Source organism: Gopherus evgoodei, chromosome 5 (assembly GCF_007399415.2).
Source record: "Gopherus evgoodei ecotype Sinaloan lineage chromosome 5, rGopEvg1_v1.p, whole genome shotgun sequence".
Taxonomy (NCBI): Eukaryota; Metazoa; Chordata; order Testudines; family Testudinidae; genus Gopherus; species Gopherus evgoodei.
This window is the reverse complement of record NC_044326.1, coordinates 123,722,367-123,737,471: the sequence shown is the minus strand read 5'-3', so window position 1 is coordinate 123,737,471 and position 15,105 is coordinate 123,722,367. Positions and strand designations below refer to the sequence as shown.

Sequence of the window (15,105 nt, the reverse complement as noted above, 5' to 3'; positions counted from 1 at the left end):
TACATTTGTCTTCTGGTGGGTTGCTGACACTTTTTAAACACTGTTCCCCAAGAATTATCACATACACATAGCCCATTATACAGTACTTTGGATTATCTGAAAGACAAAAATAACATTTTTCTACCCCTTTTGGGGTGGCATTGATTATTACTTAAAAGATTCCTTTCTTTTACAAATACCCTTGCTGATTGCAGGCAAAACAGAGGAATTATCCCCTTATTTTCTTGTGTTTTTTGTTCTATAGGCAGGCCAGGTTTTAATGGGTTCTACTTTTTAAGGGTTATGCGGAAGTTATTCCACTGTTTAGTTATTAAATTCATGAGGTGGTGTACCTCAAGTTTTTCCTCTTATATAGCAGACCAAGTTTGTAATGTTTTTCCTGCTGTGTTAAGCTTTAAGTTTATTCACAGGTAATAGCTGAGAAGCATCATTACCATATTACCTTAAAGGATTTTTCCAAAAAGCATATACACTACAAGTTGTTACAGGGGTACTTACTAACATTAAAGTTATTTTAATGTTTAATATTAACAATAACATTAGCATCAAATCTATTAAAGGTATCTTGTTATACCATGCCTTTTATGTAAGCAATTTGTTTGCTCACCAGGTATGTTCTTTATTTGCAGCTTCTTTTGTGCTGGCAATTCTCACCTTTCTTTATCAGTTAGGTAATTTGCATCAACACAGGCTTGGCTTTTGGATTCAAAGCCATCAGCAGAGCTCAGAGACTCTCTGTCTTAACACACAGGGATCTGAAAAAGAAAACACAGCCTATTGCAGCTCTTTTTGGAGCCCTAATAGGATTTTAATTCAGCAGCACGTTTCATTTGCATTTCTTTTACCCCTTTCTACAATATACACTGCACATGTCCTAGGGAAAATGCACATTCCTTCTATACTATAACTTTTTAAAAACATTAGCCATATCAATTTTTACATAAGGTGTAACTGTTTCTTTTGTTCTCACAGAGTTTTCATGTACCCTTATCAAAGTGACAGTCTGATTACACAGAGCCATTTTAAGGCTCAGTGTTTTTAACATTGCTTCTTTTTGTTTTGTGCACCTCACCTCTGCTGTTGCTTCAGAGGGTCACTGTTAATTTCTTATTCTTTCATTACAGCTCTTATCTGCTATTGTTACAAAAACAAACAAGCAAAAAGACTCCAGAATCTCTACCTATTCTCCTGATTTTGACTGCCCTATTGCAGCCATGACATGGTCTTTATTTAAAAACATTTTAATTTTGTAAAGAATCAAGTTACCCCTTAAGGGTTAAATGCTAAATCCCAAAGCCAAACAACACTAATTACCTGTGTCTTGCAAAAAGGTCTGTCAGTTTTGCAACTTTGAATTAAAAAGTCAAATTAATTTGTAGTGGCATTAAAAATAAAAAACAAAATCAATTTATCTTACATCTACAAAACAAGAGTTTTACAAACCAGATGTGCTGGTTAGATTCTTAGAACTTTACATATTTTCACAGACATAGATACATACACATTTTCTTTTCCTTAACATTCCTTTACACTGCTTTGTTTTTACATAGCTGTATATATATTTGGATTATGTACAGGCATTCTTCTGGAAAAGGGCCCATTTCCCTTCAGAATGGCTGCAAAGAAACTGAGAATTCTCTCTCTTTAACATGGTCCTTTTTTAACATTTTCACAAAGTTTAACTGCTTAATTCTCTTCAGCCTCTGTAGAGTTAACTTTTCACTCTCTTTCCTTAAATCACATGTTTATGTCTCAAAATGACACCTTTATCACCTCAGATTTCACCATTTTAGGTATTGTTCCAGGGGTTCATGCCTGCACTTCCTGCTTTTCTTACTCCTAACGCTATTCCCTTAGGGCTTTCAACCTGTTTTTCAGTTTCTTTATCTGTTGCTTGCCTGCTTGTCTGGGCCTGATCCTGCTTTTTCCAATGATCCGTTTGTGAGTGATATTGTGGTCACAATTTTGAAAGAAATGTTCAAGGAAAGGGACCAGGAAGGGTGGGGGCTAGTTGAGGAGCCCACCCTCCTTGCTGAATTGGTAGTGGGACACTAAAGAATCAGTTTTTGAGGCAGACAACAAAGGGAAACAGAACAAGGGGCCTTCTGTCCTTTCTACAATGAGATGGCAGTATGAAGGGGGTTGGATCGATCTGGGGTTTGGAGAACGGGTAAAGGGGAGCGCTTGGTCTGGTGGTGGGAGAGGAGGCTTTTAATAAAGCTTTTAACTTATTTGAATAATTGAGAGAGGCAAGTTTTGATTTTGTCCACCTACGATTTGCCTCTTCCCACCACTGCATGAAACAATTAACCTCTCCTTTAGCCAATTTAGTTTTAGGTTGCCGAGTTTGTCTTTTAAGATGTCCACTCAGTCTTTGTTCCAAGATTTTAACAGTGGCCACTGAGTTTTGGGATCCCCCTGAGTTAGCCTAGACCATTTTTCCAGAAATTTATGGGAGTCTGGATCCTTTTTACAGGAGTCCGGACCCATCCTAAATACATAAAATCAGCCGGCGTTCATTTAGAGAACTGTCCTGACTTAGACGTCTGGTTACTAATACAGGAGGACTTCACACACCAATCACACAAGAAGGAAATTCGGGTTCATCAGAGCGAAGGCCGCTGCAACACACAAAAGGAGCCGACAGGCTACTGCCTCAATTGCCCTTACTTTCACACCAGGGGTTTTACCCAAAGTGCGGTGCAGCTGCGATTGTGCAGATTCCACTCACTCAGACCGTGGGGACAGGAAACCCTTGTTCGGCCAATTCCTGGACAGAGACGGCACCCAGACTCAAACACTCCACAAGAGGACGGATAGACACAGAGACAGGACAGTCCTCAGTCTGGGCAAAACACAGAAATAATTACCTGACCAGATTCCTGATGTCAGATCCCGGGACCCCTGCCAGAACAGAGTGGGAACCAATAGGTTCGATAGCGTAGAATTCACTGTGGTCATGCGCCTTTCCGCCCTAGTGGAGGACCGCTCGGGCCAAATGCCCAGGTGCCGGCTGTCACGATCATCCTACAAAAACGTCAGGAATCACATGGCCCCAGTGAAGACGGTTGCCATCTCGGTGGGACCTCCAAATTGTCAAAGTTAGACTCAGGACTCACAGTTTGTCAGACCACTCTGTTTTATTAGCACAGCGCTCTGCTAATAACATCCAGATAATGTGAGCACCATGCAAGACACAAACTATCTTATTTATACCAATAAAAGAACGGGAATTAGACAAAGGGACAAAGAAAGCAAAACAGTAAAATTCACCTGGGGCACAGCATGCATATCCTACTTCCTTACTAACTGTTATCGATCTAAGGCTAATACTTCACCGATTGCCCTTAAACGGTGCAATTGTTCTATGTTAATGTCTGTATTCCTGACACCTGGATTGCAGCATTCCAACAATTTTGCTTAAAGGTCCAGACAGCATTTCTTTAATCTTTTCTATTTTCAAAATATAATTCATTCTACTTTCACAATATATTTATGGCCTGATTTTCAGAGGTACTGAACACCCACAAATCCCACAAAAGCCAATGGGAACTACAGGTACTCGACGCCTTTGAAAATCAGACTACTTATCTAGGGGCATAAATATGGATGTTAGAGCCTAATTTAAAGCCCTTGGGTTTGAATATTGGCCCAAGTTTTATTCTTAGTTCTAACTACATAAATATGTAAAACAACCAAATAAACAAACTTGCCAGGGTATTATGAAGCATTCTGCATTGTAACGAAACGTAAATAAGCCTTGTAAGCAAGTTCTATATACAGGAAAAAGGCTTTTAAAAAAAAAAAAGTAATACCAAGAATGGTTATAAGTATTTTTCTAGACCTTTATTTGCTTTAGATTTACTAATGTTGTCAGTCTACATTGTTTTTCTTTTCAGACAAATATTACCCTTCATACATTAGAGCCCTAGAACATAAGAAGACTGTGTATATCTCGTGTGGTGGAGAGCACACTGCCGTTCTCTCACAGGTTTGGTTGAATTTGAATTCATTCACTTCACAGAGCACAAGGGAAGATGAGCCCAACAGAGATGATACACTGACTAGTAGAGTGTTGATTCCCTGCAAGGGCAATATTTACATTTATGGGAATGTGAAGCTGGCCCCTGGCAGTTGCTAACTGAGTTTTATAGGACCATAGTCTACTTAAATTCCTGCAGAACTTTAAATGAGTTGTTGTTCTCATTCAGCCATGGGTTATCAGAGAACCGAAGGGACATCCCAGTAGTGTCCGGCAGAAGCTGAACCTTTGAACCCAAGTACATGGGGACTGGATGTCTCAAGGCAACGTTTTTATAGTGTCCTCACTGACTGAGAACAACAACAACTTATTTACTAAGTTTACTCACACAAGTAAAGCCCTTGAGCAACAGGACTATTCTCAGGAGTAAAGTCACTCACATGTATAGGTAATGCAGGATCAGGCATTACATTAGCATTATTCAATTTGTATTTGCATCGCCCTTTCCCTGATCTATGGTCTGTAGCATGTTCTGACTTGTATGTAGTGTAGTTGTAGCCCAGGATATTAGAGAGACAAGGTGGGTAAGGTAACATCTTCTGTTGGACCAGCTTCTCAGAATCTTCTCTCTTTTGCCAGCAGAAGTTGGTCCAACAGAAGCAATTACCTCACCCACCTTGTCTCTCTAATGTCTTATCTGGATAATCAACAGGACTATCCATGTGAGTGAAGTTGTGTCATCATTCCTGAGATCTGGTCCATAGGTGGCAACTACCATTTTTTAATAGTTTGCTCTATTTTGAGATTATATGACCTTCATGTCTGTTTGTTCCTCTTCAAGGATGGGCTGGTGTGTACATTTGGAGCTGGAGATTATGGGCAACTTGGTCACAACTCCACCCAGAATGAACTGACACCTCGTATTGTGGCTGAGCTGTTTGGAGCAAGGGTGTCTCAGATAGCATGTGGAAGGTAGGAAATGGCAATGTCCTTGAATCTTTATAATGACAAGGAGATAACTATGCAAAGCTTTTGGGAGGCACTGGAGGATGTTAGGAAAAGAAATCTTTTGACTCTCTTTTTTCAGATCCCCTTATTTTAATGGCTCACAGCTGATAGACTGTTGACCAGACACACATTTTATTTATTAACTTTTCCACACACAGACCCTGCCCTCCATTGAGCTTCATGAGGACAAAGTCCCGCTCCAATGGCGTGAGCAGATTTAAAAATCATACCGTACCCATAATCCCTGGCTGCTCTCACCAGGTGATGAAGAATACATACATGTGTCAAACAGAAAAAGACCATCAAATTACCTAACAGGGAAGAAATCTACCAAAATTTCCAGTCAATCCCTGTACAACATGGGAAAATGGGTGTTACTGAGCAGTTACAGTCTAACTGTGAATGATGGAAACTATGAAATTATATTCAATCATTAACAGCCTGATACAATATCCACTGAAATCAACAGAAAATCTCCTGTTGACTCGCGTGGGCTTTGGGTCAGACCTAAAACCACGGAAAATATTTATGCTTGCCAAATGGAAAAATATCAATGCAGAACACTTTATTGTTTGTAATTCTCACTGGTTCAAAATTAGAAAATAAAAAGCTATCTGGAATCACTGGAACCGTGTTCATTTAACTAAAGATGAACACATTGTTCTTTCAGTTCTGTATGATTATTGTAAGGAATGCCCTACAAATTTGACTGAAAGGCTTCTGTAGCATGGTTCTCAGTAACTTTAATGGGAAGCTCCCCCATGTACTGCTCTGAAAATGTGCCTGTGTGTATTATCCTAAGTAGCTCAATGGCGCTCTTACATTGTCCATTTTCCTTCTCTGAACAGATGGCACACGCTTGTCTATGTTCCCTCCTTGGAAAAAGTCTATTCATTTGGTTGTGGAGCAGAAGGGCAGCTGGGCAATGGTGACACATCTAATCAGTTGATACCACTGCCTGTCGAATTACCTTCAGATTGGGTGAATGGTGGAAAAGTCAACCAGGGTAATTTTCACAGTAGATCTTTATATGCTGTACTTTGTTATTTTAGGTCCAAACTAGAAAGGAGTTTGTTTTTTAAAATGAAAAACACATTTTGTTTAACGAGAGGAGTGACGAGCGAGGGAGAGAGAGGGCTGGAAACAAGGAGATTTGTCCCTAAACATTGGACAGCCTGAAAGCAATTGAGATGATTGACCTTACAAACACTTGAGAAGAACTAAGTAGATATTTGTGTGCGAAATCTCCTGCCAGGGTGAAGTCACTAACTGCTATCTTCTCCTTCAAATTGGGCAAACTCATGAGAATCACACTCACTTCAAAAGGCAGAACTTGCCATCTTTCTCCCTAGCCTGAATAAATGAGTGGTTTCCCTGATGACTAATGTACTAGAGGACTCTGGGGGAAAACACTCCGGCAGGATTGCTTAGCCTGAAGCAACAGTTACCCTGGTATCTTCTTTACCTCTCAGCCTGATATCTAAATAAGCTGTCACCGGGTAACTGTTCCCTCTAAGGGGAGTTAAGGGGGACAACCACACCTGTGCCACCATAATTAATTAGTTGCTTCCCACCCTGAGGGGGCAGGACTAAGGAGAGGTCAAGTGGCAGATTAGTGAACACCTGGTCCTTTTAAAAGGGCTGTGTGGGATCAGTCTGAGTTGGAACCACAGGGAGTTGGCTTCTGAGAAAGGCCCTGAACTGAGGTTTGGAGGGAAATGGTACTCCAGGGGAGCAAGTCTAGGGGCCCCGTGCTCTATCCCAGAGGCAGCTATATTCTCAAAAGTTAGCCCAGAAAGGGGCTGGGAATGGGGCCAGGAGGGCATTGCTGAAGGGAAACCCTGAAGGGCAGAAGCCCTTTTGCTTGTTTGGGAGTTTTTAGTCTGGACTTTTGCTACCCTGGAACAAGAGACGTTTGTTTGTCACTTGGCCAGAAGGTTAAGCCACATCTCCATCACAGCCAGGTGCCTGGAAAGCCAAGGAGACAACCTTTGGGAAGGAACCTGAGGCAGGGAGTGCTGGCTACACCACAGCGAGCCAGCAGGGGGTGTTACTGAGCAGCCATGGCATTGCTGTTAAGGGTCAACTGTGGATTCTGGTATTTCTCCACTTCAGGCAATGTAGTGCAGGATACTCTTACTGCTGTGCTGTTCAATCTATTTAATTGTCTCAGTTGCTTCTTCTATGATGCAATGCAATTGTAGAAAGAACATCATGCCTTTAAAGGGTTGCTTAATAGCTACTTATATCATTGTACCTATTGCTGTTCAGCTAGATGTGCTGTGCATTCTCATTCGCTGGATTTTTTTTTTAATTAAGTCATTTTAAATTATTTCACACTTTATTCTGAAACTCAGATTTAAACCTCTTCAATTAGTCTTGTCCATGAAGCACTAACTGAGTTTAGTAATGTCAGAGATGTGGAAACCAAGCTAGTGAAGAGCCACTGACTCTGGTACCAAACTCAATTTTAATGAATAGAACAGATGTCTTCTCAACAGCACACCCTGGCCATAACTAGGCAGTTCTTCAGAGGATTGTAGCAGTAGTTTTTCACTGTTGCCCTCCGTGCTCCTAGGTTTGTAGCTGTTTGGGGCATCTGGAATATATCCAGATCTCTGTCATATATTTGGTAAACATGCAGTGATATTGAGGGCAGATCAAAATTAGCTTCTTATTCCTTTTTTATATTCCCTTATTTTAAAAAAGTACCATATTACAAAGTTACAGTTGGAAACTGTTATATCACATTTTTCTAACAACAAAGTAAGTACAAGTAACAAAGGAAAATATGGAAAATAATGAGAAACGCTAGCTAGATACCACCACAAGAACTGTACAGTAAACAACTAAGGAAACAGACTCCACCTTTATGGACTTATTATAACATTAAGGTGACTCAGGTTAACCTGCAGTGGGCAGACTTTACCCGTCTCAGAAATGGGGTTCCTCTGGGTTTTGTATTTAGGAGACTATGACTTTCCTTGGGTCTCTTCAGGCTTGATAACTGCTAGAATCCCACTCTTCTGTGGAAGAAGCTCTGCCTCTGTGTTGCAGATCTGGAACTAAGACCTTCCATGAACTAGAGACAAACACAACTCTCCACAGCTGGCTTCTTCCTGCACCAGAAGATGCAGGAACTTGCCTGCTGCTTTTAGATTGGCTAGCCACCCTCTTCCCGTGTCCCCACACTGCTTGCTGATCCCATCAGAGATATGTTTACTGTTTTCATCATGATAAATAAATGTTATATAGAATCACTTCTGGGGCTGGGAGCTTTTGATTAGTTTTTAAGGTTTGTTTTTATGTGCCTTGTCCATGCACTGAACTTTCTAAAGATAAGGGATTGTTCTTTGGCTCATGCTTTTCTTCTTTATCCCTTCACAGGAAACAGTACCTCCAAAAAGGTGATTAAAATTATTGCGGGAGGAAACCAAAGCATTGTGCTTTGCTTGAAGAAAAAGGTATGCAAAGTATCTAGTCTATTTTTAACTACGTGGTTCATGGCCAACGCTTCTGTTTTGCTGCTGTTGAACTACATATGAATTTGGATTTGCCATCTAGACCCATGATAGGTTTTTCTTCCAAAATCACAGCACTCTCCCCACTTCCCTCCATCCCTACACTGAGACCAAATTGTGTCAGAAAAGCAAATCTCGCTCTCTCTCATGACATCATTTCTGTATTTTATGCTTGTGGTGTTGTCTACTGATTGGAGGCCCATTTGTTCACTCCCAGTTTGGCCCACAGACGGCTGTGATCCTAGCTAACCAGAGTCTCATCTACTGGGCTTCTAACCTCATTAACATTCTTGCCCCTGTTATACAGAATCCATATGTTACTTTGAACGGAACTGCCACAGCAGAAGACAAAGAGGTGGATAAATGGATTTCTAATTCGGATCCTAAACAGTGGGAGAATATAAAGAAGTAAGTTAGATTCTTGGTGGGTTTTTCCATTAATACTGTAAATGCTAAATGTTCAAAACACTGTATTTTCTTGGTAATGTTCTTCCCTTTCAAAAAATCTTGTAGGGAATGTAATTAAAAGGACTATGGCAGAGATGCAGAATTGGCTATTTGCTTGTTTGCTGTTTTGAGATGCTCCAGCACGCTTTACTGCATCTTTGCTCAGGCAAAACTCACATTAATGAAATAAGGGCTCTAGTGTTTGGCCCTTGGACACCATTTTATTGCAAAAAGATGGAAGTGGACATTTCACAAGTACAGAGGTTGAGATACTCTGGCCAGCTTTAGGAGTGTATCCTCCTCTTATTGCAAATATATACTTGCCACTAGTGTTACTGGGAGTTAAGAGCGCACTCCAGGGGGAGACTCAACACCGAAGTGTGGTGGCCTTAAAACAAAAGAGCCTGATGCAAAGTCTGTTGAGCAGCTTGGCTGGAATTTTCAGAAGGACTCAGCATGCACAATTAGTGCCCAATTTTCAGAAATGCTCAGCTCTCTTTTAGGCACAGAAATAAGTGGGCAGATTTTCATCCTAACTTGGTACATTGCGATGGTGAACGCTTCTGAAAATCTCACCTTTTTGATGTGCCTGAAAGGGAGCTGACTTTTGGGAAACCTGGCCCCAATTATGCATGCTGAGTACTTCAAAAACTGGCTCTTTTGAAAATCTATCCCCACGTGGCTAATTTGGATCTCAGTGATTTTCCAAGTATTTTTAATCTAAGGTAAATGGTAAGGAAAGTGGCATTTAGAACAGCTGGCATCTTTAAATCACAAACCAATTTGTACACATCTTTGCTGTTTATTCAGACTGAATAGCTGTTGCTCCTGTTTTTATTGGAATGATTAATTCTGGGTTGTTTTTGTTGTTCTTTTAAATTAACAGGACTATTTGGCTGATCTTTTCATCTGAGGCATGTGTCAATGGAAGTTTTTTGGACAAAAGGTAGAGTGCACTAATTTGAAAACAAAATAGTACATCAGCTGTGTATAAATTGGTCAGAAAGTAGCTACATTACAATGACTATAGAGATTGATAGGATTATCTGGATTTGTAAAATAGAAGCTTATCAAATTTTTTTCAAGGGAAGGCTAAAATTCTCCTCTGATCCGCATAACAGATCTTGACCAAGATTTTAAAAAATGAGTGCCTAAAATTAAGCTTCAAAATTCACATGTAGGCACTTAAATAAGTGGCCTGATTTCAAAGGTGCTGAGCAAACCCAGGTCCCATTGAGGTCAGTGGGAACTAGGGGTGCTCAGCACTCTCACAAAATCTAATCACTTTGTTGCCTAAATTTGGACGTGGGAGTAGGGCTGGCTCCAGGGTTTTTGCCACCCCACCATGCTGCTTTCTTCGTTGGCGGCAATTCGGCAGCAGGTCCTTCCCTCCGAGAGGGACCGAGGGACCCATCGCTGAAGACCCCACTTGCCATCCCTTCCTCTTGGCCGCTCCAAGCACCTGCTTGCTGAGCTGGTGCCTGGAGCCGGCCCTGCATGGGGGCCAAGATTTAGAACTCTGCTCTCCGTGCATGCTCCCATCTCCCACTAATGTAGAGAAGGCAAAGGATCTGAGTGGAGGTTTATCACATGGATATGAGAAAAGCACTTTACTCAAAATGCAGATCGGCCAGGTTTGTTACATATTAACATTTACTGTTAATGAACTTGCATTTATATAGCATCTTATACCCAGAAGGATTCCAAATCATTTCACAAATGTTACTTTACCCAGCACTGAAATGCAACCACTTCTAGGGTGGAATATGGCAAGCAGCTGATTAACACACAGCCACGCTATGTGAGAGTTTAGAACAGGGAGTACAGAATATAATTCAACTGATGCTGCAGTGAGAATATAATTATACAAATTGGAATTAGGGTTAAGCATTTCTCAGAATGTACATTCCCTTCACACCCAAGGAGGGTTAAAATGCTTCAAAGTTTAGCCAGTAATACACAGCAGAAAAGCAGACCTTTCACAGCTCTGATTTTTCTTCCCTTCCAGTAGAGACAAACATTTCAGAACCTCCAAAGAAATCTCAGGCCTGGATATGTCAGCAGTGCTTCTTTTTTATGAGAAGATGAACAAGAAACCAAGAGTCTTCCAGGAGGTAAGAAGTGGCATAGAAATGATACTTGTTACGCTGATACCCAGTGGCTTTGGATCATCGCATTTTTTTTTTCACAAAGGGATGCTGACAAAATGTAGGTCTGGGTTTTTCAAGTGCTTTATAGACTCTACCATAAACAGGGAAAAACCAAATCTGCTGCCTATCAGAGCTGCTTCCAGTGGAGCAAGGAGAGTTTCATTTGTGGTTATTTCTTTGTATTAAATTAGGAGTTGCCAAGATATTATGGCAATGAAGGCCATGTAATGGCTGAGGTTCACATATTGTTTTCATGGTGGTTTTGTTTTGTTTTTTTGTTCTAAACTTGTTTTCCTAATTCAAACTCTCCCTGCTAGAGCAACAGAAACAGAAAGGGAAACTGATTAGAAGTGAAATTGATCAATCTGCAAAACGGTGGTGCAGAAGGTGTGCATTGTGCTCAGCACTATACAAACACAGAGTGTGAGATGGTGCTTGTCTCGAAGAGCTTACTGTCTCTAAATTGGCAGGCATATGGACAAGGGCGGAAGAATTATTATTATTCTAATTTTAGTGATGGAGAATCTGAGGCACTGACAGATTAAGTGATTTGCCTAAAGTCACACAGGAAATCTGTGGCAGAGTCATGAATTGAACCTAGATCTCCTGAGTCCCAGTTCAGTGTATGAAAGAAGATGGGATGTGAAACTGGGAATTCTGTAGTGCTCTTGCTGCTGTAAGTAATAAATTATGGCAAAACTCCACAGCATTTTTTAATTTCTCTTGTCCCCTTGCTCCTTCAATCCCCCAGATGATCTCTGCAGTTGAGAAATTGCTGTCATCGCTATCTTCCTCTCCCAGCTCACCTGAAGCTCTCAGGCCCTACCTGATCATTCCTGTCCTTTTACGGGGGCAGGATAACATGTCTGATTGTCTTCTTGATCGGCTAGCAGCAGCCATCCTGAGTCTCCAACAAAAAGATCTGAAAGTTCTTGGTAAGGCCTATAGCAGTACAGCTGGATCACCTGAGTACTTCAGCACTTTCTGGGGAGGGAGCTGGGAAATACTTCCATTGACTTCAGTTGGGCCAGGATTTCACCCCAGATATTTTCTACAATGGAAAAGGGTTTTGACAAGGTGCTTATGTAGAAATATATATGAAGGGATAATTTGTCTGGAGCAGTCTACAGATCAGAGTATTATATGAGTTTGAGATTTACTCGTTTAGTTTAAAACCAAGTGCTTTATTCGGTTCATTTAAAAACAAAACGAACCGCTATTGTCCAAAGGACAGATCTTACTAAGGTCTATTTGTATGTTGTCTAAGGTAGAGATGTCAACAGTTGTTTTCTTTACAGAATCCCTGTGGTCAAATCTAGAAATATCCTTTTTCAAGGACCTAGTGAGCATGTATCAAAGGGTTTCCAGAATCAATTTATCTCTTTTCATCATTCAAGCCAGAAGCTCTGAAGAAGTTACCTGTGAACCACACTTGAATAGGGCTCTGAAAATGCTGCAGATTCTTTACCAGGTAAGAAAGCATTTGGCTCTGGTGGGTTAGAAAATATACATATGATTTGAATATTTTTTCATGTATTTATTTCTTGAATTTATGAATACATGGCTTTCATACCTAGGGTGACCAGATAGCAAGTGTGCAAAATCAGGACAGGGAGTGGTGGGATAATAGGCACTTATATAAGACAAAGTCCCGAATATCGGGACTGTCCCTATAAAATTGGGACATCTGGTCACCCTATTCATACCTGAGGTACAATTGCTGATTACAGAGCAGAATACACTTTGTCCCATCTGTGCTAAGAGACTGGAACTGTAATGTTGCTTTGCCCCATTACCAGGCCCCATTTGTCCACTATACAAGAATAACCTGCATAGGGGTCTGCAATCAGTGAGTCTGAACTCTATTACCCTCTTATTCTTCCATTAGGGGACTGCCCCATGTCTTGTAGGCCCCACCCTAGAGGCAGGTTGAAATGTGAGTGTGTTGTTTGCTGGTTGCACTCTAATGCTGCAGAAGTTTTTTCACACTGATCAGCTGCTCTGAGGTCATAATAACTTGAATCCTCTGGAGAGCTAGGGATTCTCTCCCCTTTTATTACTGTTCTGGATGTGCAGCATCACAGATTCCACCCCCTCTTCCTGTTTCATCCACCACTTTCTTAACTCTCTCTCAGCAAGCCCATGCACCAGTTCCAGACACATGACTTTCTGAGCACCTCCAATGGATTTGCACCACTGTTGGCATAGAATTTGGGGGCAGATGGGAAGTTGGAGGGAACTTGAGTAAACTTACACACTGAATCTTGGGCCTTAAATCATGAGGACCCTAAGCTAATACCTTTGCTGGAAGCCCTGGGTTTGTTTGAATTAGCTCTGCCTGATTTTTATTTACTGACCCTGATTAGAATCTGTTTTTCTTCTGATTCCTCCCCTGTCTCTCCATATTTGCCACGTCTAAGTAAAAGGCCTTTCCTTTTCCCTCTCATCCCCATTTGGTAGAATTGTCTCGCTTGGGAAATCTACACTGCAAGTTCATTATGTCATTCTAAGATACGTTGTAATGCAAAGGGTCTGGTTCCCATTTACGCTAAGGTCCCTTCTCCCATTCTCATAGTAAAGAAGGGCCTTAAGTGAGTATAAGTGCAATATGTGCTCACTGTCAGAGCTGTGTAAAGGAGCTTCGGTGTAAAAGAAAATCAGGCCCATGGAATTCTCAGTTAATGCACAGAGTATACTACGATTCTTAGCTGTAGGGTTCTATTTATTGTATTGGTTTTGCACTTCTGCCCTTGTACACTGCTTTGCTGCTTTGTGAAAAGTGCTATGGTACATCTGCAATATAGTTCTGTTTTATAGGTTAAGTGTTCCTAGCTCATAGGATCTGCTGGCTGTTTCCTTTTAACACTGTATATATTGATGCAGGTGAATTCCAGTGCTGGTTTCAAAATACAAGAAAACAACTTCTATATACCTGAAGTGAAAAGGATTTGGGGACAGGTTTGGCATTTGAATGAAGGACCAGTAAGTATAACATCTTTCCAAAACTGGAATATATTTTCTTGTTGTTATTTAGGAAGTTAGAGATATTGGGGTCAAATCCTTGGGTCCAGCCCTTCTATCCCCAGTACAGCTTAGAAAGCTTTACATCCTCTCCGGTCCATGGCTATTGAGCATTAGGCTGGCCCCGATACACCATTCAGAACAGCACGCTTCTTCTAAGTTGTGCCAGCCGCCCATGACTTTCAAGGTTGTTTTGGCAGTCAGAGATCGACTGGGCGCAGTCATCCCCACAGCTACGCCTCCTTTTCCATGGCCACATCCCCCCCTTCACTGGAGGCTTGGGAGCAGAGTTAGCATAGGAGGAAACATTGGTGCTACATGATCTGGAGATTCCCCCATGCCTGACGTAGCCAATCCATTGGCCAGTCATTGCAAAGCAGCTGCAATGGGAACCAGGATCTGGCCCATTATATTTCTTCTTATTTTTGTGTTTATCCATTCAGAATTAATGGACTCTTATACAGTCCTTTGAAACTTTTCACCAGGAAGCCAACAGAACATTTTAATTTCCTTTGAGGCATGGACGAGAGCTACATAACAACTTCAAACAAATTTTCACTCCAGATTTTGTTTGTTACTGAGACTCGCTCTACAAACTATTTTGCACCGGTTTAACTAAAGGCATTGTTTCCGATTCTTGTAGTTAAACTGGTGCAAAGCCCATTTTTGAATGATATTAAAATTGACATAAGCCATTTATAAACTGATTCAAGAGCATCCACACAGGGCTTTGCACTGCTTTAATTTACATGAGTCATATATAGGAATATGCAGAAATCACATCTGGAAGAATAGGGTGTGACTTCTGGTCTCATGCTGATTGGAAGTGTATTCATTACGTCTAACTAGCAGCTGTAATTCTGCACATCATGCTAAGTGTTTGTTACATGAGGCTGTTTTATAGATTTTTCACCTTTTCTTAGCCATAGATTTAATCTGGTCTTGTCTTCCTTAGGGGATATGCCCTGATTCTATA

At 41.0% G+C, this 15,105-nt stretch overlaps 1 protein-coding gene across 1 annotated transcript in view; it reads left to right on the top strand.

The window, feature by feature from the left end:
- HERC6 (HECT and RLD domain containing E3 ubiquitin protein ligase family member 6) overlaps nucleotides 1–15,105 on the top strand; it is a 105,911-nt gene that overhangs the window by 60,499 nt on the left and 30,307 nt on the right. The window contains exons 28-37 of the mRNA XM_030565087.1: nucleotides 3,900–3,991; nucleotides 4,824–4,954; nucleotides 5,839–5,996; nucleotides 8,378–8,454; nucleotides 8,819–8,919; nucleotides 9,845–9,904; nucleotides 10,967–11,072; nucleotides 11,860–12,043; nucleotides 12,407–12,579; nucleotides 13,992–14,090. Of these exons, the coding sequence (XP_030420947.1) occupies nucleotides 3,900–3,991; nucleotides 4,824–4,954; nucleotides 5,839–5,996; nucleotides 8,378–8,454; nucleotides 8,819–8,919; nucleotides 9,845–9,904; nucleotides 10,967–11,072; nucleotides 11,860–12,043; nucleotides 12,407–12,579; nucleotides 13,992–14,090 (1,181 nt within the window). The remainder of the gene's footprint in view (nucleotides 1–3,899; nucleotides 3,992–4,823; nucleotides 4,955–5,838; nucleotides 5,997–8,377; nucleotides 8,455–8,818; nucleotides 8,920–9,844; nucleotides 9,905–10,966; nucleotides 11,073–11,859; nucleotides 12,044–12,406; nucleotides 12,580–13,991; nucleotides 14,091–15,105) is intronic.